Source organism: Macaca fascicularis, chromosome 19 (assembly GCF_037993035.2).
Source record: "Macaca fascicularis isolate 582-1 chromosome 19, T2T-MFA8v1.1".
NCBI lineage: Eukaryota > Metazoa > Chordata > Mammalia > Primates > Cercopithecidae > Macaca > Macaca fascicularis.
The window spans coordinates 11,677,437-11,701,830 of record NC_088393.1 but is presented as its reverse complement, the minus strand read 5'-3'; the positions used below and the strand labels follow the sequence as shown (position 1 = coordinate 11,701,830).

The following is a 24,394-nucleotide window of genomic DNA, read 5'->3' as shown; positions in this document are numbered from 1 at the left end:
TAGAGCCTGGAGCAGGGGATGGGCTGGACTCTTTCCCCCTCCCTCTGCCGGGGACCACATGTGCAGCAGTTCTTTCCCTCCTATGAGTTTCTGGCTCCCACCAGCTCCCAGGCTCCAGAAACCACGTCTTCCCTCTCCTGGTTTTGTGGTGGTGGCGCTTTCTGCTGTTGCTTATTTCTGGGTTACCTCACTGTCCCCCCGTTTCATCTTGAACATTTTTTGTGATTTTAATTGTAGTCCAATACACCTCACATAAAATTGACCATGTTAACCCTTTTTTTGAGACGGAGTCTCTCTCTGTTGCCCAGGCTGGAGTGCAGTGGCGTGATCTCAGCTCACTGCAACCTCCGCCTCCTGAGTCCAAACGATTATCCTGCCTCAGCCTCCCAAGTAGCTGGAATTACAGGCACCCACCAGCATGCCTGGCTAATGTTTTTGTATTTTTAGTAGAGGCGGGGTTTCACTATGTTGGGCAGGCTGATCTCGAACTCCTGACCTTGTGACCTGCCCGCCTCAGCCGCCCAAAGTGCTGGAATTACAGGCATGAGCCACCGCACCCATCTTTCATTTCTTTTTTTTTTTTTTTTTTGAGACAGAGTCTCGCTTAGTCGCCCAGGCTGGAGTGCAATGGCGCGATCTCGGCTCACTGCAAGCTCCGCCTCCCGGGTTCACGCCATTCTCCTGCCTCAGCCTCCCGAGTAGCTGGGACTACAGGCGCCCGCCGCCTCGCCCGGCTAATTTTTTGTATTTTTTAGTAGAGACGGGGTTTCACCGTGTTAGCCAGGATGGTCTCGATCTCCTGACCTCGTGATCTGCCCGCCTCGGCCTCCCAAAGTGCTGGGATTACAGGCGTGAGCCACCGCGCCCGGCGGTCCATCTTTCATTTCTTTTATCCCCTGTAGTGTCCCCTGTAGTGTCCCTGTAGTGCCCCGAGAGAGCATGGTTCGCAGTAAGCACTCAACATTTGTCGAGTGAATGAATGGATGAGCAGAGGACTTGACAAAATCTCCAACTCAGAGAAGCGACAGCAGAGAACACACTCACCAGGGCAGCCATCACAGCACAGGCCAGGTACCGTGGCAGCCCGTGGAGACCGCATGCGGCCCAGAGTTCTGGGAAAATCTCCCCCTTCTGGGCCCTTCTCCTGGGGAGTCCAATCCACAAACAGATGAAAGAAGGGAGCAAGGCCGGCCTGGGCGGGGGCTCACACCTGTAATCCCAGCACTTTGGGAGGCTGAGGCGGGCAGATCACCCAAGGTCAGGAGTTCAAGACCAGCCTGACCAACATGGTGAAACCCCATCTCTACCAAAAATTCAAAAATTAGCCAGGCATTGGCTGGGTGTGGTGGCTCATGCCTGTAATGCAAGCATTTTGGGAGGCTAAGGTGGGCAGATCACAAGGTCAGGAGATCAAGACCATCCTGGCTAACACAGTGAAACCCCGTCTCTACTAAAAATACAAAAAATTAGCCAGGCGTGGTGACGGGCGCTTGTGGCCCCAGTTACTTGGGAGGCTGAGGTGGGAGAATGGCATTAACCCAGGAGGCGGAGGTTGCAGTGAGCTGAGATGGTGCCACTGCACTCCAGCCTGGGCGACAGAGCAAGACTCCATCTCAAAAAAAAAAATTGCCAGGCATGGTGGCACTCGCCTGTCATCCCAGCTACTAGGGAGGCTGAGGCAGGAGAATTGCTTGAACCTGGGAGGCGGAGGTTGCAGTGAGCCAAGATCATGCCACTGCTCTCCAGCCCGGGGTGACAGAGCCAGACTCCGTCTCAAAAAAAAAAAAAAAAAAAAAAAAAAGAAATGAGCGAACAGAAGAAAGTGCGTTGAGTTTAGACAAACCGGTTCATTTAAAAAATTTAATTGATCACAGTAAGACAGTCAGGCTACAAAAACCTTCTATACAGTGGTTTAAAAAGTGACACCCGTCTCCCCGAAGCCACTCATACATACAGCGGGGGCATCATCCTCCCGAAAAGCGTTGCACACAGTCCAGTTTGTGCAAATAATCTTTGTACATAAAGAAGAGGCATTTCAGAGACAATAACCCACTACGCAGGGCACCGAGAATAGTCACTGAACAAATACAGCAACCAGCGTTTGCATAAATAAATAGATTTTATATATACCTGTATATATATATAAGTGATAACAGTTTCAACCAATATACAAAGTGCAAACATAACAAAAAACCCCACTATCTGTACAGGGATGCATTTGCATGCTCCGAAACCAGAAAGGCTTGTCATGGTTCCCTGCACTGGGGGGGGCCACAGTGTTTCGTCCCTGGGGACAACAGCCAATCCCTGTGACATCTTCACACCAGGAATCTGAGGGAGGCTGTCACTCTCTCTAGGGTCATCAGTGCAACAGTAACATTTAGGGCAATTTCAGAAAGAACCTGAAGTCCCGTCAAACGATCCAGACTGGAGGATTTACTTTTTTTTTTAGTTTTATTTATGAGATAGAGTCTTGATCTGTTGCCCAGGCTGGAGTGCAGTAGCTTGATCATGGCTCACTGCAACCTCCACCTCCTGGGCTCAGGCGATCCTCCTGCCTCAGCCTCCCGAGTAGCTGGGATCACAGGCATGCACCACCGCACCCCACTGATTTTTAACTTTTTGATTTTTGTAGCGATGGGATCTTGCTTTGTTGCTCAGGCCTGGTCTCCAACTCCTGAAAATCTTCCCCTCCTGGGTCCTTCTCTTGGGGAGTCCAAGCCACAAACAGATGAAAGAAGGGAGCGAGGCTGGCCCGGGCGATGGCTCACACCTGTAATCCCAGCACTTTGGGAGGCTGAGGCGGGCGGATCACCCAAGGTCAGGAGTTCAAGACCAGCCTGACCAACATGGTGAAACCCCATCTCTACCAAAAATTCAAAAAGTAGCCAGGCGTTGGCTGGGCGTGGTGGCTCACGCCTGTAATGCAAGCATTCTGGGAGGCTAAGGTGGGCAGATCACGAGGTGAGGAGATCAAGTGATCCTTCTGACTCAGCCTCCCAAAGTGCTGGGATTACAGGGGATTACAGGCATGAGGCACCTGTGTCTGGCCAACTTCATTTTTTAAGAGATGGGGTCTTACTATGTTGCCCAGGCTGGAGTGCAGTGGCATAATCATAGCTTACAGCAGCCTCAAATGCCTGAGCTCAAACCCTCCTCCCACCTCAGCCTCGCCATGCCTGGCCAGAGGCCACAGGCTGCTGATGCACCAGGCATGTGTTTTTTGTTTTGTTTTGTTTTGTTTGAAACAAGTTTTGCTTTTGTCACCCAGGCTGGAGTGCAATGGCACAATCTCAGCTCACTGCAACTTCCAACTCCTGGTTCAAGCGATTCTCCTGCCTCAGCCTCCCGAGTCACTGGGATTACAGGTATGCACCACCACACCCGGCTACCTTTTGTATTTTTTGTAGAGACAGAGTTTCACCATGTTGGCCAGGCTGGTCTCGAACTCCTAACCTCAGATGATCCGCCCTCCTGGGCCTCCCAAAGTGCTGGGATTACAGGCATGAGCCATTGCACCTGGCCTTACCATGCATGTTTTAAACACATACCCATCAATGACAAGATCGGGGATGTGAATGGCTTGGAGGCATTTGCATAGTAGTGGAGGCACTAGGTGAGCAGACATAAAGAAGACAATGGCAGTTCTCAATATTCACCATCACGGCTTTGAAATCCCGGTCAACCTGCCCCTCTCTGTCTCTGGCATTCATTGACACGGGCTTTCCCTGGCCTGGGATCCCATCCCAACACACACGACAGAAAACAGTGCAAAACAACACAGATGCTGAATTTACACAATGTACAACTCTGAACTGAGAAAGTGCAAGGAGACCACAGGAATGGAAGTGGGTAGGGGTGGGGAGGACGGGCACCAGGCTGGCGTCCTGACAGCCACACCTGGGTGCAGGCCACGTGTCCTCATGGCCAAGGTAACCGGGTGTCTCAGGCACTTAATAAATATTAAGGGTGACCAGAGACTCAGGCTCTCCCTCTGGGAAGTGGCATCATTTGGTGAATGAGTTTGGTCTCAGTGCCACCACGGATTCAGCCAGATCAGTTCCGACGCCATGAATCCCTTTCCTGGTTTGAGGAAGGTACAAGCCCAGCTTGAAAGACACCGGGTGGGTCCTGATTCGGGGGTGACAGGGCAAAGGCTAACTTGGCTGTTGAGCAAGGCTTGCGTAGAAGAGGTAAACACGTTGACTCCTGAGTTTAAGGGTTCGGCTTAGAGACTGGTGGACGAGGCAGGGCCAGGGGTCCCGTTGGTGACATCTGCTGTCGTGTGTTGAAAGCCACTTGCTTCTCTGGACCTGACATCCCCTGCCCTTTCATCTTTCACGTTTGAAGATTGTGTCACAGTGGAGAGAAACTCAAAACTTCCAAATGGACATGTCATCCTGGTGCCCCTGGGCCTGTTTCTCTCCTCCTTCACAAGTAAAGAAAGCAAAAATCCCAACCCAAGCCACTGCATGGACACTGTCCGAAGCCTGTTCTGCCTCCCAGATGAATAAATATATAAAACAAAGCTCTGGCAGGCAATGCTTTGGTCTTCTCTGTCTTTGACTAAAACGAGGCCGGCGAGGTCTCAGGAAGCGTTCTGGGCAGGGACGGACTCCAGGGACTCCAGGCAGATGTTCACGCCACGTCATCCTCCAGACTGACCATCTGTCTCTGCCAACAAATGGTAAACAGCGGAAACGATCAGTCCAGCATTCAGGAAACTCGGCCGGAGGCCACCTACTTCTCACCTCCTGGGCTCGGCAGCCTCCCACATCCTGATCCCTCAGCATGTTCCCCCAGGAGCCGCCAGAGGGAGACGGTGAGTACACGATTCAGTCACTTCCCACCGCTCTCGGGCAAAAGCCAAAGTCCTCCCCCCCGGTGGCCCACAAGGCTCTGCACAACCAGCCTGGTCGTCTCCTGCCTTTTTACCCCTCTTTGCTCCAGCTACAACGGCCTCAAACCCAACAGGCACGGTCCAGCCTCAGGGCCTTCGCACAGGCTGTTCCTCTGGCTCAGAGAAGCCTACCTACCCTAAACCCCTTGTCTGAAGATCAAGGCGGGCATGGTAGCTCACGCCTGCAATCCCAGCACGTGGGGAGGCCAAGGCGGGTGGATCACTTGAGGTCAGGAGTTCGAGACCAGTCTGGGCAACATGGCAAAACCTCATTTCTACTAAAAATACAGAAATTACCCGGGCATAGTGTTGTAATCCCAGCTACTCAGGAGGCTGAGGCTGAGGCATGAGAATTGCTTGAACCCAGGAGGCAGAAGTTGCAGTGAGCCAAGATCGCAACACTGCACTCCAGCCTGGGTGACAATGCAAGACCCTGTCTCAAAACAACAACAACAACACACACAAAAAACACCTTCTCTCCCTTCCTGCCTCCCAGCCCTCTGGAAACCCTTCTTTGAGTTTTGTTTTGTTTTTTTAAGAGACAAAGTCTTGCTCTGTCACCCAGGCTGGAGTGCAGTGGTGCAATCACGACTCACTGCAGTCTTGACCTCCTGCTTTAGCCTCCCTAGTAGCTGTAACTATAGGTGCTTGTCTAGGCTAAATTTTTATTTTTTTGCAGAGATGGGGTCTTGCTATGCTGCCCAGGCTGGTCATGAACTCTGAGCTCAGGTGATTCACCTGCTCAGCCTCCCCAAGTTCTGGGATCACATGTATGAACCACCGTGTCCGGCCTCTGAACTCTTTTTGAAATGGAGTTTTGCTCTTGCCACCCGGGCTGCAGTGCAGTGGTGCGATCTCGGCTCACTGCAACCTCCGCCTCCCGGGTTCAAGCGATTTTTCTATCTCAGCTTCCCAAGTGGCTGGGATTACAGGTGCCTGCTACCACGCCCAGCTAATTTTTTGTATTTTTAGTAGAGACGGGGTTTCCTTATGCTGGGCATGCTGATCTTGAACTCCTGACCTCAGGTGATCCGCCACCTTGGCCTCCCAAAGTGCTGGGATTACAGGCGTGAGCCGCCACGCCCGGCCCCTGAACTCCTTTTGACTTTTTTTGCCCCGTCACCATCTGATGGAACTCTGCGCTGATCCAGCGTTCCTCTACATCAGCGAGGCCGTTGTCCGCTGACATTCTGAACAAGCACACAGAAGCATTCACCTAAGGCCGTCCTCGATGTGGAGGGCTGGGGAATCCTCTGGCCTTCTAGAGGGGGTCACTCACCGAGGGGTAGCTGTAGCCGTCCTGGTTGCGGCAAATGTGGACCTCATCCTCTGTGGTCTTCTGATAGACAGGGTTGTCAAAGTTGATGCTGTTGATGCTCTTCAGCCGCCAGTTCTTCCAGAGGAGGAAGGCCCCCAAGCAGAGGAAGACGAGGAGCACTGTAGGGAGAGGCACAATCTGTCACACAGCTCCGCTCAAGACAAGAGACCCAGCTCCATGGCTGGAGCGAAAACACGGGCATCATACCATAACCTGGACTCCTGGTCTTTTATGTTTGTCTAGAGAGAGTCTTGAGGGCTGGGCACAGTGGCTCACGCCTGTAATCCCAGCACTTTGGGAGGCCGAGGCGGGCAGATCATGAGGTCAGGAGTTCGAGACCAGCCTGGCCAACATGGTGAAACCCCGTCTCTACTAAAAAGACAAAAATTAGCTGGGCGTGGTGGCGGGTACCTGTAGTCCCAGCTATTCGGGAGACTGAGGCAGGAGAATTGCTTGAACCCGGGAGGCGGAGGTTGCAGTAAGCTGAGATTGCACCACTGCATTCCAGTCTGGTGACGGAGCAAGACTCCGTCAAAAAAAAAAAAAAAGAGACAGTGTCTTGCTCTGTGCCCCAGGCTGGAGTGCAGTGGCATCATCATAGATCACTGCAGCCTCAACCTCCTGGCCTCCAGCGATCCTCCCAACTCAGCTTTCTGAATAGCTGGGACTATAGACATGCACCACCATATCCGGCTTTTTTTTTTTTTTTTCTTTTTTTGCGTTGAGACCAGCCTGGCCAATGAGGTGAAACCCCATCTCTACTAAAATTACAAAAACCAGCCAGGTATGGCGGTGCGTGCCTGTAATCCCAGCTACTCGGGAGGCTGAGGCAGGAGAACTGCTTGAACCCAAGAGGCGGAGGTTGCAGTGAGCTGAGGTTGAGCAACTGCACTCCAGCCTGGGCAACAAAGCGAGACTCCATCTCAAAAAAACAAAAAATAAACAGGCCAGGCGTGGTGGCTCACGCCTATAATCCCAGCACCTTGGGAGGCTGAGGCGGGTGGATCATGAGGTCAGGAGTTCAAGATCAGCCTGGCCAACATAGTGAAACCCCATCTCTACTAAAAACTACAAAAATTAGCCGGGCGTGGGGGTGGGCGCCTATGGTCCCAGCTACTCGGGAGGCTGAGGCAGGAGAATCGCTTGAACCCGGGAGGTGGAGGTTGCAGTGAGCCAAGATCGTGTCACTGCACTCCAACCTGGGTGACAGGGCAAGACTCCATCTCAAAAAAAAAAAAAAAGAAAAAAGAAAAAAAAAACAAACAGAAAATAGGCAAATCTATCCATAAGAATTTTATTTATTTATTTATTTTGAGACGGAGTCTTGCTCTGTTACCAGGCTGGAGTACAGTGGCGCAGTCTCAGTTCATTGCAACCTTGACCTCCCAGGTTCAAGCAATCCTCCTGCCTCACTCAGCCCCTCAAGTAGCTGGGACCACAGGCAAGTGTCACCTGCCCAGCTAATTTTTGTATCTTTTGTAGAAACAGGGTTTCGCCATGTTGCCCAGGTTGGTCTCGAAGCCCTAAGCCCAAGCGATCCACCCATCTCAGCCTCCCAAAGTGCTCGGATTACAGGCATGAGCCACGACGCCCAGCCTCGTAAGTATAAGGAATATCTAACCTGAAGCCCACTGGGTGAGCCACACCCCAGAAGTAGCTGACTTCTTCCATATTTCTGTCCAGGATTAGCCACACACAAGGCTGTGACTTTTTAAGAAATAGGAACCGGGGTACAGTGGCTTGTACCAGCTACTCGGGAGGCCGAGGTGGGAGGATCACTTGAGCCTAGACATTGAGGCTACAGCAAGGCATGATCGCGCCCCTGCACTCTAGCCTGGGTGACAGAGCAAGACTCTGTCTCTAAAACAAATTAAATTTCTTTTTTCTTAAAATTTAAGGAAAAAGGAAAAAAGAAATGTGATGTGAGTTAGGATGAGCATGAGTGAGGCAGCGAGAGTGCGCCTCTCCACACAGTCCCCTGCAAGAGAACCAGTTCCCCAGAAGGCACTCAAGTCTCGGTGAGGCCATGTCCGCAGCACAGGACCCAGCTCCACGTCCTCCATCTGACCCCTTAGCTGTCTGATCTTGTCACTGTCAGCCCGAAGCCGGGAGAGGCTGTCGGGGTGATAAGGGACACTCAGTGGGGCTGTACCCGGCCCGGGAGAAAAGGTGAACAGGCCCAACCGGCCAGGCACAAGGTCACATTGCAGGAGGCTGTGACCCGGGGGATGCTGGGGGACTGGCCCGCACTTACCAGTGGGGAGGACGATGGACAGAGCCCCCACGCTCTTGGGTTTCTTCTCATTTCCTCTGCCAGCAACGTCGCCCAGAGCTGCAGGAGAGAAGCAAGAGTGAGGCCCAGGTCTAAAGGAAGACCACCAAGAAATGGAGCAGGCAGAGGACGGCAGTCACGGCCAGGAAAGTGCCCAGCACGTCTCCCTGGGCACTTGGAGAATTTCCCGAGTCTGCAAGACGCCACACGGGCTTATTTGTGAGTTACCAAAGTTGTGGGACTCAATTCCAGTTTAAGAAGGCTTTTTTTTTGGGAGGATAGAAATAGGGGTCTGGCTATGTTGCCCAGGCTGGTCTTGAACTCAAGTGATCCTCCTGTCTCAGCCTTCCAAAGTGTGGGGATTACAGGCATGAGGCACCGAGCCCAGCCTAAGAAGGTTCTTGAGCCTCACGTTCATGAGTCTTTAGGGCAGGGTCGCAGAGGCTTTCATTCCAGGAGGTTGACAAGGTCGTGGGTGAAATTTTCGTCAACTTATCTCTGCATTTTATTAAAATGAGCATATTTTGGTCTGGGCGTGGTGGCTCGCACCTGTAATCACAGCACTTTGGGAGGCTGAGGCGGGTGGATCACCTAAGGTCAGGAGTTCAAGACCAGCCTGATCAACATAGTGAAACCCTGTCTCTACTAAAAATACAAAATTAGGTGGGCGTGGTGGCGGGCACCTGTAATTCCAGCTACTTGGGAGGCTGAGGAAGGAGAATCACTTGAACCCGGGAGATGGAGTTGCAGTGAGCCAAGATCGCATCATTGCACTTCAACCTCGGCAACAGAGCAAGACTCCCTCTCAAAAAAAAAAAAAGCCAGGCCTAGTGGCTCAAACCTGTAATCCGAGCACTTTGGGGGGCTGAGGTGGGCAAATTGCCTGAGGTCAGGAGTTCAAGACCAGCCTGGCCAACACGGTGAAACCCTGTCTCTACTAAAAATACAAAAATTAGCCAGGCGTGGTGGCGGGCACCTGTAATCCCACCTACTCAGGAGGCTGAGGCAGGAGAATCACTTGAACCCAGGAGGCAGAGGTTGCGGTGAGCCGAGATCGTGCCACTGCACTCCAGCCTGGGCAATAGAGCAAGACTACATCTCAAAAAGAAAAAAAAAAGAAAAAGAAAAGAAAAACAATGAGTGTATTTTGAAGGGGACAGGGGAGCCACCTTCGGACCCCACAGTGCCCAGCATGCTCAGTCCTGAGGTTGAATGGCACAGAGGCTGATTGTCCTGCATTAACTGTCCCACGAATTATGGGATGGGGATAACCTCGGTACAGAACCATGCAAGTAGACCTGGGCCATTCAACATAAAGGCCCCGGGCAAGTCAACATTTCAAGTCCACTAGAGCTAGGCACGGTGACTCACGCCTGTAATCGCAGCACATTAGGAGACCACGACAGGAGAATCACCTGAGGCCAGGAATTTGAGACCAGTCTGGGCAACATAGCCAGAACTCCCTCCTCTCTACACAAATGAATGAACGAACGAACGAACGAACGAACGAACGAACGAACGAACGAATGAATGGCTTCTTTGCCAAATTTGAGGAGGTCTGGAATTCTAGCAGTGCCCCACCTCCCCAAAGAAAGAAGGTTTCCTGGCCTCTCCCAGGCAGTTTCCATTTTATCCTGCTTGTAACTGAACAAAGGTTTCAGCTACTCTGGGGGAAAAAAAAAAAAAGAATGGTCTGAAATTTGCTGATGTGCCATTTTTTTTTGTTTGCTAGAAGTCTAGGAGCACCATATCCCAGCAGCGCAAAGCAGGTTGGGCGCCCTCTGGTGGACAAATGAATGACGTCCTGACCCATACCTGGGTCTCATCACATCCAGGGAGGACAGTGAGGCCAGGTCTTATAGGACGAAGACAGCCAGACCCTCACCCCAGTCCCCAAACTAAAGGAGGAGCCAAAAAGCTTAGGAATCCGATAATATTCCTTTTTTTTGGGGGGGGGTGGGGATGGAGTATCACTCTTGTCCCCCAGGATTGGAGTGCAATGGCACAATCTCAGCTCACTGCAACCTCTGCCTCCTGGATTCAAGTGATTTTCATGCTTCAGCCTCCCGAGTAGCTGGGATTACAGGTGTGTGCCACCACGCCTGGCTAATTTTTGTGTTTTAGTAGAGACAGGGTTTCACCATGTTGGCCAGGCTGGTCTCAAACTTCTGACCTCATGTGATCCGCCTGCCTCAGCCTCCCAAAGTGCTGGTATTACACGCATAAGCCCCTGTGCCCTGCCCAGGAATCCAATAATATTCTAATGCATTATTTTTATTTTTAGAGATGGGAGTCTTACTATGTTGCCCAGGCTGGACTTCAACTCTTGGGCTCAAGCGAGTCTCCTGCCTCAGCCTGTGAGTGTAGCTAGGACTGCAGGCATGCACCTCCACACTGGCCTTTAATGTGTTAGTTTTAAAAATTTAAATTAATGAAAAAATCCCCCAATGAACAAAATATCAACATTTTCAAGGACAGGCTATGATCTTACACCTGCAGGATTCGGCCTCACTGGACCACTGGCTCCAATAAAACTTTATTTACAGAAGTAAGTGGCCAGGCCTTGGCTATACTGTGATGATTTGGAAAAAAAAAAAAAAAAAATGTTTTTGGAGACAGAGTTTTGCTCTGTCACCCAGGCTGGAGTCCAGTGGCATGACCTTGGCTCACTGTCTCCCAAGTTCAAGCAATTCTCTACCCTCAGCCTCCCAAGGAGTTGGGATTACAGGCGCCCACCACTATGCCCAGGTAACTTTTGTGTTTTTTTAGTAGACTGGGGGGTTTCACCATGTTGGCCAGGTTAGTCTCGAACTCCTGACCTCAAGTGATCTGCCCGCCTTTTCCTCCCAAAGTGTTGGGAATACAGGCGTGAGCCACCATGCCTGGCCAAAATTTTGTTTAAATTGCATTAATCTCAGCACTTTGGGAGGCCAAGGTGGGCAGATCGCTTGAGCCCGGGAGTTGGAGACCAGCCTGGGCCACAAGGCGAAACCCCGTCTCTACAAAAAAATTCAAAAATTAGCTGGGTGTGGTGGCTCATGCCTGTAGTCCCAGCTACCTGGGAGACTGAAGCGGGAAGATCACCTGGTCCCTGGGAGGTTGAGGCTGCAGTGAGCCGTGACAGTGCTCTATCACTCCAGTCTGGGGTACATAGTGAGACCGTGTCCCAAAAAAATAAAAATAAAAAAGTTTTGGCCAGGCACCGTGGCTCATGCCTGTAATCCCAGCACTTTGGGAGGCCAAGGCGGGTGGATCACAAGGTCAGGAGTTCAAGACCAGCCTGCCCTACATTGTGAAACCATCTCTACTAAAAATACAAAAATATTAGCTGGGCATGGTGGTGGGCACCTGTAATCCCAGCTACTCGGGAGGCTAAGGCAGGAGAATCACTTGGACCTGGGAGGCAGAGGGTGCAGTGAGTTGAGATGGCGACACTGTACTCCAGCCCGGGCAACAGTGAGAGGCTCCGTTTCAAAAAAAAGAATTTTAAAAAATATATTGCATTACCATGTTGAATAGTTGGGTTTTAAAAGAAAAAAATTAGCTTCTTTGTTACTTATTTTGTAGTAGAGATAGGGTCTTGCTGTGTTGCCCAGGCTGGACTTGAACTCCTGGGCTCAAGCCATTCTCCCACCTTGGCCGCCCGAAGTGCTGGGATTACAGGTATGAGTCACCAAAAAATAAATTGTAGGCCCGGTGTGGTGGCTCACGCCTATAATCTCAGCACTTGGCGGGGGCCGAGGCGGGCAGATGACTTGAGGTCAGAAGTTTGAGACCAGCCTGGCCAACATTGTGAAACCCCATCTCTACTAAAAATGCAAAAATTAGCCGGGCGTGGCGGCGGTGCCTGTAATCCCAGCTATTCTACTTGGGAGACGGAGGCAGAAGAATCGCTTGAACCTGGGAAGCGGAGGTTACAATGAGCCGAGACCGCGTCACTGCACTACAGCATGGGTGAGAGTGAGACTCTGTCTCAAAAAACAAAACAAAACAAAACAAAAAAAGGCCAGGCGTGGTGACTCATGCCTATAATCCCAGCAGTTTGGGAGGCTCAGGTGGGCGGATCACCTGAGGTTGGGAGTTCACGACCAGCCTGACCAACATAGAGAAACCCTGTCTGTACTAAAAACACAAAATTAGCCAGGCGTGGTGGCGCATGCCTGTAATCCCAGCTACTCCGGAGGCTGAGACAGGAGAATCGCTTGAACCCAGGAGCCAGAGGTTATGGTGAGCCGAGATCGCGCCACTGCACTCCAGCCTGGGCAACAAGAGCAAAACTCCATCTCAAAAAAAAAAAAATTGTAAAATTGTGTTAAAATGTACTGGATTCCTTAGCCTTTTGGAGCCTCTGCGAAAAGCTGTGTACTGAGGAATCCCTCCCTCTCCTTGCCTGAGTCCTGGCCTTTCTGGGCGGATGCATGAAGGTGAGGCAGCGAATGTGCCTTGATAAAATTTCAGGACCCAGACTGTGTGTGGCTGACTTTGGGAACCAGGAGCCTGAAGGACCCGGCCCCTCATATGATTTGGCCCATTTAATCCTTACAAAGCGGGCAAGAACTGGTATTAGGCCCACTTTACAGATAGGGAAACTGAGGGCCCAGAGACACATGGCCCAAGTGAGAGAAAGTCAGCAAGGGAGTGAGGACGCCACCTTGACTCCATCTCGTGACCAAAATGTTCGTGGCCACTGAAGGGGCCCACCTCCTGGGGAAGGGGGGCCCAGGGAAGGCCCAGCCTTTACCTTGGTGAGACATCGTCACTGTCTCCGCCGTGGTGAGCCCAGGGGTGGCCCCAGGCAGCTGGGAGGTGTTGGGAACAGGCCGGGTGGTTGTGTGCTGTGTCGCTACGGCTTTGGAGCTGACCATTAGCCTGACGGTGGAGGTCTCCTGGGTGGCCACTGCAGCCTCAGCCTCTGAAAGAATAAATAAACGTCTTCTGAGTGCCACATGCCTGCAAGCCCCTCTAATAAGTGTGCGCCTAATGAGGAGAAGTCTAAAATGACCTTGGGAGGCCAAGGCAGGAGGATCTCTTGAGTCCAGGAGTTTAAGACCAGCCTGGTCAACATGGCAAAATCTCATCTCTACATAGAACAACAACAAAAAATTAGCCAGGTGTGGTGGTGCACGCCTGTACTCCCAGCTACTCAGGAGGTTGAAGTGGAAGGATCGCTTGAGCCCAGAAGGTAGAGGCCGCAGCGAGCTATGATCCCATCACTGCACTCCAGCCTGGACGTCAGAGTGAGACCCTGTATCAAAAAAAAAGAAACCAAAAAATAAAAAAATAAAGGCCGGGCGTGGTGGCTCAAGCCTATAATCCCAGCACTTTAGGAGGCCGAGACGGGCGGATCACGAGGTCAGGAGATCGAGACCATCCTGGCTCACACGGTGAAACCTGGTCTCTACTAAAAAATACAAAAAAACTAGCCAGGGGAGGTGGCGGGAGCCTGTAGTCCCAGCTACTCGGGAGGCTGAGGCAGGAGAATGGCGTAAACCTGGGAGGCAGAGCTTGCAGCGAGCTGAGATCCGGCCACTGCACTCCAGACTGGGCGACAGAGTGAGACTCTGTCTCAAATAAATAAATAAATTAATTAAATTAAATTAAATTAAAAAGTCCAAAATGAGGCCAGGCACGGTGGCTCACACCTGTAATTCCAGCACTTTGGGAGGCCGAGGCAGGTGGATCACCTGAGGTCAGGAGTTCAAGACCATCTTGGCCAACATGGAGAAACCCCATCTCTACTAAAAATAGAAAATTAGCCAGGCATGGTGGCACATGCCTCTAATCCCAGCTACTCGAGAGGCTGAGGAAGGAGAATCGCTTGAACCCAGGAGGCAGAGGTTGCAGTGAGCTGAGATCACGCCATTGCACTCCAGCCTCGGTAACAAGAGAGAAACTCCGCCTCAAAAAAAGTGCTCACGCCCCTAATCCCAGCAATATGGGAACCCGAGGTGGGCAGATCACGAGGTCAGGAGATCAAGACCATCCTGGCTAGCATAGTGAAACCTCATCTCTACTAAAAACTACAAAAAATTAGCCGGGCATCGTGGGACGTGCCTGTAGTACCAGCTACTGGGGAGGCTGAGGCAGGAGAATCGCTTGAACCCAGGAGGCAGAGGTTGCCATGAGCCAAGATCGTGCCACTGCACTCCAGCCTGGGTGACAGAGCAAGACTCCATCTCAAAAAAAAACAGAAAAAAGAGTATTGAAAATAAACACCATGAATATCTACTTTGTGATCATATTGTTTCTTTTTCTTTTTTCTTTTTTTTTTTACAGATAGGGTTTCACTTTGTCCCCCAGGCTGGAGTGAAGTGGTGTGATATAGCTCTGTGTAGCTTCCACCACCTGGGCTCAAGCAATTCTTACACCTCAGCCTCCCGAGTAGCTGGAACCACAGGTGTGAGCCGCCACGTCTGGGTCATATTGTTATTTGTTATTCAAAAGGGAGATTTCAGGGCCGGGCACGGTGGCTCAAGCCTGTAATCCCAGCACTTTGGGAGGCCGAGACGGGCGGATCACGAGGTCAGGAGATCGAGACCATCCTGGCTAACATGGTGAAACCCCATCTCTACTAAAAAATACAAAAAACTAGCCGGGCGAGGTGGTGGGCGCCTGTAGTCCCAGCTACTCGGGAGGCTGAGGCAGGAGAATGGCGTGAACCCGGGAGGCGGAGATTGCAGTGAGCTGAGATCCGGCCACTACACTCCAGCCCGGGCGACAGAGCTAGACTCCGTCTCAAAAAAAAAAAAAAACAAAAGGGAGATTCAATTTGCTTGAGGGAGGTGTTGGCCTCAATTGAGACTTTCTCAGAGGATGAGAAAAGTCCACAAAGGGGGCCTGGCACGGTGGTTCATGCCTGTAATCCTAGCACTTCAAGAGGCAGAGGTGAGTGGATCACATGAGGTCAGGAGTTCGACACCAGCCTGACCACCGTGGAGAAACCCTGTCTGTACTAAAAATACAAAAATTAGCCAGGCGTGGCGGTGCATGCCTGTAATCCCAGCTACTTGGGAGGCTGAGGCATGAGAATTGCTTGAACCCAATAGGAGAGGCAGCAGTGAGCCAAGATGGCACCACTGCACTCCAGCCTGGGTGACAGAGCAAATCTCAAAAAAGAGAAATAAAAGTCAACAAAGGGGACCATTTCCTCCCTCAGGGCCCTTGTCAGAAATCATATCACCTCTTCACGGGTCCGGGAAAGAGGAAACCAGGTATCAAAGGGGAACTGGGTATATGTCCAGCCCAGTGCTGATGTGTCCATCCAAGGAAAGAAAAGTATGGTTTTCCCGACTCACGAGTTCTCACAATGACTTAGAGGTACCCATTTGACAGATAAGCAGAGAGTCTCAGGAGGGGCAGTTGGAGGACACAGGACACAGAAACAAGGCGTGTGCCGCACCTGTGAGGCAGCTCCTCATGTCCTTGGCCAGCAGCATGCCGTCCGGGCAGGTGCAGGTAAACTTGGGCGACTGGGGGTTGATCTGTGGGGCAGGTAGGCACAGATACTGGCAGCCGCCATTGCTCAGCGTGGTCCTTTCACACCAGTTCACTCCTGGGGCAGAAGAAGTGGAGTCAGGGCAGGAACCAGATCATCAGATAGACTAGAAGATTCCAGAAACTTCCAGAACATTCCAGAGTTTCCACAAGGAGGTTTCAAGGGGGGGGGGGGGGCTGACCCACCCTTACCTCTTGGCTGGGTGAGGTTGTGGAAGAGGACCATATCCTCTGGGGACAGTAGGTTTTCGGCCAACAAATTGATATCAGAACCTGTGAGGCGGTTGGCACTGAAAATGGCTTCGTTGATGATATCTGTCCAAAATACTTTGTCCTAAACAGGCAGCAAGGAAGATGACAAATCCCATTAAACACTGGGATGAGATACAGGCCACCCCCTCTCCACAACTTGTTTGCTTGTTTGTTTTTTGAGACAGAATTTTACTCTTGTTGCCTAGGCTGGAGTACAGTGGCCCAGTCTCGGCTCACTGCAACCTCCACCTCCCGGGTTCAAACGATTCTCCTGCTTCAGCCTCCCGAGTAGCTGGGATTACAAGCACACGCCACCACACCTGGCTAATTTTTTGTATTTTTAGTAGAGACGGGATTTCACCATGTTGGCCAGGCTGGATTCAAACTCCTGACCTCAGGCTATCCACCTGCCTCGGTCTCCCAAAGTGCTGGGATTACAAGCGTGAGCCACCATGCCTCACCCACAGCTAGCCTTTTTTTTTTTTTTTTTTTTGAGACTAAGTCTTGCTCTGTCACCCAGGCTAGAGTGCAGTGGCACAATTTCGGCTCACTGCAATCTTAGCCTCCCAGGTTCAAGCGGCTGTCCTGCCTCAGCCTCCCGAGTAGCTGGGACTACAGGCGTGAGCCACCACACCTGGCTATTTTTTGTATTTTTAGTAGAGATGGGGTTTCACCATGTTGGCCTGGCTGGTCTCGAACTCCTGACCTCATGATCCGCCTCCCTCAACCTCCCAAAGAGGTGGGATTATAGGCATGAGCCACCATGCCTGGCCCACAACTAGTTTTTAATTGTGGTAAAAATATACATAACATAAAATGTACCATCTCAGCTATTTGTAAGTGCACAGTTCAATGGCCTTAAGCAGATTCACACTGTTGTGCAAGTATCACCATCACCACCACCCATTTCCAGAACTTCTTTTCTTTTCTTTTCTTTTTTTTTTTTTGAGACAAGAGTCCCACTCTGTCGCCCAGGCTGAAGTGCAGTGGCATGATCTTGGCTCACTGCAGCTTCCAACTCCTGGGATCAAGCAATTCTCATGGCTCGGTCTCTGGAGAACCCGGGATTACAGGTGCCTGCCACCACACCTGGCTACTTTTTGTATTTTTTGTAGAGACAGGGTTTCGTCATGTTGGCCAGGCTGGTCTCGCACTCCGGGACTCAAGTGATCCTCCTGCCTCAGCCTCCCAAAGTTCTGGGATTATAGGCGTAGGTTGCCGTGCCCAGTTTAAACCTCTTTTCTTTATAAATTACCCGGCCTCAGCTATTCCTTTACTAAAATGCAAATGGACAAACAGACCTGGGGGGACTCCACTTTTGGCTCTGGGTAATCATGCTGCCAGGAACGTGGGGTTATAAAATAATGCCATTTCCTTAGAGCAGGTTTCCCCATCGTGGCTGTATCTAGGGCCTGCTACTTCTCTGTTCTGGGCGTTCAGCAACGTCACTGGCCTCTACCCACTACATGCCAACAGTCTTCCCCATCAACTTGTGACAACCAAAAAATCTCTAGAAATCGCCAAATGTGCCCTGAGAGCCAAGATCACATGTGACCGAGGATCACTGCCTTTCACTGCTCTCAGTAAAAAGAATACAAAGCACCAGGCGCGGTGGCTCACGCCTGTAATCCCAGCCAGCACTTTGGGAGGCAGAGGCAGGTGGATCACCTGAGGTCGGGAGTTCGAGACCAGCCTGGCCAACATGGAGAAACCCTGTCTCTACTAAAAATACAAAATTAGCCGGGCATGGTGGTCCATGCCTATAATCCCAACTATTGGGGAGCCTGAGACAGGAGAATTGCTTGAACCTGGGAGGTGGAGGTTGCGGTGAGCCGAGATCACACCATTGCATTCCAGCCTGGGCAACAAGAGCGAAACTCCGTCTCAAAAAAAAAAAAAAGAAAATAGAAATAACTCAGGTCTAAGACCTCCTCCTAGTCATGACCAGTTTTCCGCATTCGTCTTGGCTTGAGTGATCTACACAGTCTGTGTCTATCTGCCATCTAAGTTCTTGCATCTCGTACGTAAGCCGCACCTCAAAGATGGCCAAGGAGAAGGGGTGGGCCAGCCTCTCTTCGTCCTCCAAGACGGTCTTCCGGTTGCCCCCGTTGACGTCGATGCTTGAGATGGAGTGAAGTTTAGAGTCAACCCAGTAGAGGCGGCCACTGGGGAAATCTAGAACACACAAGTGGATAAGGAGAGGTCACGTGCCGATGCCAGTCCCAGAGGGGCCTGCGGGCCTGGCCACGCTGATCCGGGCAGGAAGAACCCCCCAGGGACCCGGCAGAGGTACCTGGAGAGGCAGCTCCAACCATGTGTGAGCCTGAACCTCTCCCCTGTGACGCCCTCTCCAACAGGCAGGTAGGGGAGCTGCAGGTCAGAAAAACCTCAGGGAGGCTGGGTACGGCGGCCCACGCCTGTCATCTTAGCAGTTTGGAAGACGGAGGTGGCAGGGACCCTTGCACCCTGGAGTTTGAGACCAGCCAGGCCAACATAACAAGACTGTGTCTCTTCCCCAAAATAAAATACAATTAGTCTGTGTGGTGGCACGTGTCTGTAGTCTCAGCTACTCAGGAGGGTGAGGCAGGAGGATCACTTGAGTCTGAGAGGTGGAGGCTGCAGTGAGCTACGATTGCGCCCCTGCACTCCAGCCTGGGTGACAGACCAAGACCTCATCTCAAAAAAAAGAAAAAACAAAGAAAAGAAAGAGGGACATCTTCAGGGAGCAGCTTGGGCTTGTCCCAGAGCCACCTGGCAACCCCCGTCCGTCCTTTAGCCTGTGCCCGGCCCTGGCTGGGACAGCCGTCCTGCGAACATACCTAGCGTGATGCCATTGGGCCACTCAATGTTTTCAGTCACCAGCGAGTAGATGTCCACACCATTCAGGCCCCCTTTCTTGATCTTGGCGGGAGTTCCCCAGTCAGTCCAGTACATGAAGCTGGTGGGAGGACAGAGAATAGCTGTGAGGCTGGAGGGTGGGGGAGGATCCCAGCCAACACGTGCAACGAATTCTGGCAGAAACAGCCAGGCTCAGGCTTGGGAAATAGCCCTGCTGGGAACCCCAAACTCCAAATATGGTTTGTTTGGGGTGTTTTTGAAACAGAGTCTGTCTCTGTCGCCCAAGCTGGAGTTCTGTGGCATGATCTCGGCTCGCTGCGACCTCCACCTTCCAGGTTCAAGCGATTCTCCTGCCTCAGCCTCCCGCATAGCTGGGATTTCAGGCGCACGCCCCTACACCTGGCTACATTTTTGTATTTTTAGTAGAGATGGGGTTTCACCATGCTGGCCAGGCCCAGGAGACTGAAATCAGAGGATTGCTTGAGCCCAGGAAGCTGAGGCTACAGTGAGCTATGATCACACCACTGCACTCCAGCCTGGGTGGCAGACTGAGACGCTACCTCGAAAGAAAAAGAAAGGAAGAAACACAAGAACACAAGCCACGCACAATGACTCGCGCCTGTAATCCTAACACTTTGGGAGGCCAAGGCAGGAGGATTGCTTGAGGCTAAGAGGTCAAGACCAGCCTGGACAACATAGTGAGACCTCATCTCTACTAAAAATAAAATAATTCAGCTGGGCGCAGTGATGTGCACCTGTGGTTCCAGCTACGTGGGAGGCTGAAGTGGGAGAATCGATCGATCCCAAGAGTTTGAGGCTGCAGTGAGCTCTGACTGCGCCACTGCGCTCCAGCCTCAGTGACAGAGCGACACCCTGTCTCAAAACAAACGATAAAAACAAACATGAGACCAGAACACACACACACACAACACACACAACATTTGTATCTGAGTGGAGACAGTCTGGAGTCTCTTTCCCGCTGGCCTGGCAGTTATGTGGCCAAACACACTGGGCCACACGTACCCCACCCATTGTTCTGTGGCAACAGTGAGCATTGTCTTGTTTAAAAGAGATCCAGGGTTGGGTTGGGCACAGTGGCTCACACCTGTAATCTCCGCTCTTTGGGAGGCTGAGGTGGGCGGATTACTTGAGGCTAGGCATTCAAGACCAGCCTAGCCAACATGGTGAAACCCAGTCGCTACTGAAAATACAAAAAATATCCCAGCACTTTGGGAGGCCGAGACGGGAGGATCATGAGGACAGGAGATTGAGACCATCCTGGCTAACACAGTGAAACTCCATCTCTACTAAAAAATACAAAAAACTAGCCGGGCGAGGTGGCGGGCGCCTGTAGTCCCAGCTACTCAGGAGGCTGAGGCAGGAGAATGGCGTGAACCCGGGAGGCGGAGCTTGCAGTGAGCTGAGATCCAGCCACTGCACTCCAGCCTGGGTGACACAGCGAGACTCTATCTCAAAAAAAAAAAAAAAAGAAAAAGAAAATACAAAAAATTAGCCGGGTGTGGTGGTGCATGCTTCTAATCCCAATTAGTTGGGAGGTTGAGGCAGGAGAATCACTTGAACCTGGGAGGTGGAGTCTGCAATGAGCCAAGATCTTGTCACTGCAATCTAGCCTGGGCGACAGAGCAAGATTCCACCTCACAAAATAAAAAATAAAAACGGGGCCAGGCGCAGTGGCTCCCGCCTGTAATCCCAACACTTTGGGAGGCTGAGGCGGGCGGATCATGAGGTCAGGAGATCAAGACCATCCTGGCTAACACAGTGAAACCCCGTCTCTACTAAAAATACAAAAAATTAGCCAGTGGTGGCGGGCACCTGTAGTCCCAGCTACTCGGGAGGCTGAGGCAGGAGAATGTCGTGAACTTGGGAGGCGGAGCTTGCAGTGAGCCTAGGTCGGACCACTGCACTCCAGCCTGGGTGACAGAACGAGACTCTGTCTCAAAAAAAAATAAAAAAGCCGGGTGCGGCGGCTCAAGCCTGTAATCCCAGCACTTTGGGAGGCCGAGACGGGCGGATCACGAGATCAGGAGATCGAGACCAGCCTGGCTAACCTGGTGAAATGCCGTCTCTACTAAAAAATACAAAAAAACTAGCCGGGCGAGGTGGCGGGCGCCTGTAGTCCCAGCTACTCGGGAGGCTGAGGCAGGAGAATGGTGTAAACCCAGGAGGCGGAGCTTGCAGTGAGCTGAGATCCGGCCACTGCACTCCAGCCTGGGCGACAGAGCGAGACTCCATCTCAAAAAAAAAAAATAAATAAATAAAAATAAAAAGGGACGCTGGCCCTAGCGGGCCCACCTTCCCCCACAGGCAAGTTCTGTTCCATCTAAATGATGCTCTCTTCCCTGCTTTCCCCTGCCGGACACCGAGTGTGCCTTCTCCAGTGATCTCTGCCCGAGACCGAACATTCACCTCCTGATGGTGGCTGTGAGGACGGTGTGCATCCCAGCTTGTCAGCGCCTCACTGAAACTGAGGTGCCACCTCTCACGTGCTCAGGTGGCAGATGTCGCCTGACAGGTACAGGGTACGCCAGGCAGGCGGCAGGGGCGATGCTTCCTGCCAGGGGACACAGGTCAGAGTGCCTTGTCCCAGGAGCTGCTGAGTCAGCCACGGGCTTGGAAGATACCATTCTGGGGCCTAGCCACTAACCACTAACCACTAACCACTAACCAGTTCTTTTTTTGTTTGTTTGTTTGAGACGGAGTCTCGCTCTGTCACCCAGGCTGGAGTGCAGCAGGGCTGTCTCGGCTCACTGCAACCTCCGCCTCCTGGGTTCAAGTGATTCTCCCACCTCAGCCTCCCGAGCAGCTGGGATTACAGGTGCACGTCACCACACCCGGCTAATTTTTGTATTTTTAGTAGAGATGAGGTTTCACCACGTTGGTCAGGCTGGTCTTGAACTCTTGACCTCAGATGATCCACCCTCCTCAGCCTCCCAAAGTGCTGGGATTACAGGCACTTTGAGCCACGATGCCCAGCCCATTAACCAGTTCCTGAAGCCCCTTCCTGCTCCCTCCCTTCCCTATGCACCACTCAGCGTCGTAGATACGCACCCATGAACAGGATCCACCACGATGGCCCTTGGCTTAGAGCCGTTCTCTCTGAATAACGTTTTCCTCTTCACACCCTTGGTATCCGCAACGGAGACAGTGCCCAGGACAGAGTCGGTCCAGTAGATGTTGCTGTGGATCCAGTCCACAGCCAGCCCGTCGGGGGCCTGGAGGTCCCTGCTGATGACGGTGTCGTAGGAGGAGACGCTGTGGGCTCTGTCAAGCTGGGTGCTGAGGCAGGAGGAGAGGAGGGCGTCAGGGCCGGGAGCCCTCATCTCATCTGTGGGCCAAGGCTGCAGGCAGGGGCGACGCTCACCTGTAGATCATTCTCTGGGACAGGTCGGACCAATAGATTCTATTGCTGGCCACCTCCGTGTCCAGAGCGACCACATTCCTCAGGTTGGGGATGAGGCTGGTGTACTCACTCCGGTCCAGCGTCATCTTCCTGACCTCGTGCCGGTTGGTGAAGATGAGGTAGGCGATGGAGCCTGGGGACCCGGGGAGCAAGGTCAGGGGGGCAGAGGAAACCCGGCGATGGAACCGAGAGTGCCTCCCCGTCCCCTCGTGTCACCCTGCAGGGTGCAGCTGAGCCAGAGGAGGCACCCAGAAAAACAGGGTGGAAAAGAACTTCCTGATGGGAACAGGCACAGTGGAGCCCGCCTGTAATCCCAGCACTTTGGGAGGCTGAGGGAGGAGGATCACTTTTTCTGGGAGTGTAAGGCTAGCCTGGGTAACACAATGAGACTTTATTGCCACAAAAAAAAAAAAAAAAAAAACTTTGGCCAGGCACGGTGGCTCAAGCCTGTAATCCCAGCACTTTGGGAGGCTGAGGTGGGCGAATCACTTTATGTCAGGAGTTTGAGACCAGCCTGACCAATGTGGTGAAACCCCGTCTCTGGCCGGGCGCGGTGGCTCACGCCTGTAATCCCAGCACTTTGGGAGGCCGAGATGGGCGGATCACAAGGTCAGGAGATCGAGACCATCCTGGCTAACACGGTGAAACCCCGTCTCTACTAAAAGTACAAAAAACTAGCCGGGCGTGGTGGTGGGCGCCTGTAGTCCCAGCTACTCGGGAGGCTGAGGCAGGAGAATGGCGTAAACCCAGGAGGTGGAGGTTGTAGTGAGCCGAGTTCGCACCACTGCACTCCAGCCTGGGTGACAGAGCAAAGACTCCGTCTCAAAAAAAAAAAAAAAAAAAAAGAAACCCCGTCTCTACTAAACGTACAAAAACTAGCCACATTTGGTAATGGGAACCTGTAATCCCAGATACTTGGAAGGGTGAGGCAGGAGAATTGCTTGAACCTGGGATGTGGAGATTGCAGTGAGCCAAGATCGTGCCACTACATTCCACATTCCAGCCTGGGTGACTGAGACTCTGTCTCAAAAAAAACCAAAAAAAAAAAAAAAAATTACCCAGGTATGGTGGCACATGCCAGTAGTCCCAGCTACTCCAGAGGCTGAGGTAGCAGGATCGTGTGAACCCAGGAGGTCAAGGCTGCAGTGAGCTATGATGGAGGCTGCACTGCACTACAGGCTGGAAGACAGAGCAAGACCCTGTCTCTAAAAAACAATAATAGGCCGGGCGCGGTGGTTCAAGCCTGTAATCCCAGCACTTTGGGAGGCCGAGACGGGCGGATCACGAGGTCGGGAGATCGAGACCATCCTGGCTAACATGGTGAAATGCCGTCTCTACTAAAAAATACAAAAAACTAGCCGGGCGAGGTGGCGGGCGCCTGTAGTCCCAGCTACTGGGGAGGCTGAGGCAGGAGAATGGCGTAAACCCGGGAGGCGGAGCTTGCAGTGAGCTGAGATCCGGCCACTGCACTCCAGCCTGGGCGGCAGAGCGAGACTCCGTCTCAAAAAAAAAAAAAAAAAAAAAAACAATAATAGCCAGGTGTGGTGTCTGTAATCCTAGCACTTTGGGAAGCCAAGGCAGGAGGATCACTTGGGTTCAGGAATTTGAGACTAGCATGGCCAACATGGTGAAACCCTGTCTTTACTAAAAATATGAAAATTAGCTGGGCATGGTGGCATGCACCTGAGGTCCTGGCTACTCCGGAGGCCGACATGGGAGGATGAACCAATCCTCCTGGCCTCAAGCGATCCTCCCGCCTCAGCCTCCCGAGTAGCCTCAAGCGATCCTCCTGCCTCAGCCTCCAGAGTAGCCAGGACCACAGGTGTGCGGCACCACACCTGGCTAATTTTTTCTTTAACCCCTTGAAATCACTCCCCAGGTTGTCCCTGAAAGGAAAGC

General features: G+C 52.1%; 1 protein-coding gene and 1 long non-coding RNA gene across 8 annotated transcripts in view; one reads left to right on the top strand and one right to left on the bottom strand.

The window, feature by feature from the left end:
* Window positions 1-1,856: 1,856 nt before the first annotated feature.
* The window catches only part of LDLR (low density lipoprotein receptor), a 43,841-nt gene continuing 21,303 nt past the window's right edge, over window positions 1,857-24,394 (bottom strand). For 4 of the 5 annotated variants that reach the window (XM_005587996.5, XM_045381121.3, XM_065535374.2 and 1 more), the window contains 10 exons: window positions 22,457-22,628; window positions 22,144-22,371; window positions 19,056-19,174; window positions 18,272-18,411; window positions 16,177-16,318; window positions 15,890-16,042; window positions 13,232-13,402; window positions 8,473-8,550; window positions 6,180-6,337; window positions 1,857-4,674 (listed from right to left, as the gene is read on the bottom strand). In XM_005587996.5, coding sequence (XP_005588053.3) covers window positions 4,639-4,674; window positions 6,180-6,337; window positions 8,473-8,550; window positions 13,232-13,402; window positions 15,890-16,042; window positions 16,177-16,318; window positions 18,272-18,411; window positions 19,056-19,174; window positions 22,144-22,371; window positions 22,457-22,628 — 1,397 coding nt within the window. In that variant the 3' untranslated portion in view covers window positions 1,857-4,638. The remainder of the gene's footprint in view (window positions 4,675-6,179; window positions 6,338-8,472; window positions 8,551-13,231; window positions 13,403-15,889; window positions 16,043-16,176; window positions 16,319-18,271; window positions 18,412-19,055; window positions 19,175-22,143; window positions 22,372-22,456; window positions 22,629-24,394) is intronic. The other variant, XM_045381123.3, reaches the window with a different exon arrangement.
* Window positions 4,707-11,094, top strand: LOC141409204 (uncharacterized). Of its 3 annotated transcripts, XR_012428398.1 has the most exons (4): window positions 4,707-4,822; window positions 7,701-7,817; window positions 8,536-8,709; window positions 10,223-11,094. It is a non-coding gene; the product is annotated as an uncharacterized lncRNA (long non-coding RNA). The 3 variants fall into 3 exon arrangements; XR_012428397.1 differs by lacking the exon at window positions 10,223-11,094 and having other exon boundaries at window positions 8,536-9,310; XR_012428399.1 differs by lacking the exon at window positions 10,223-11,094 and having other exon boundaries at window positions 7,707-7,817; window positions 8,536-8,787.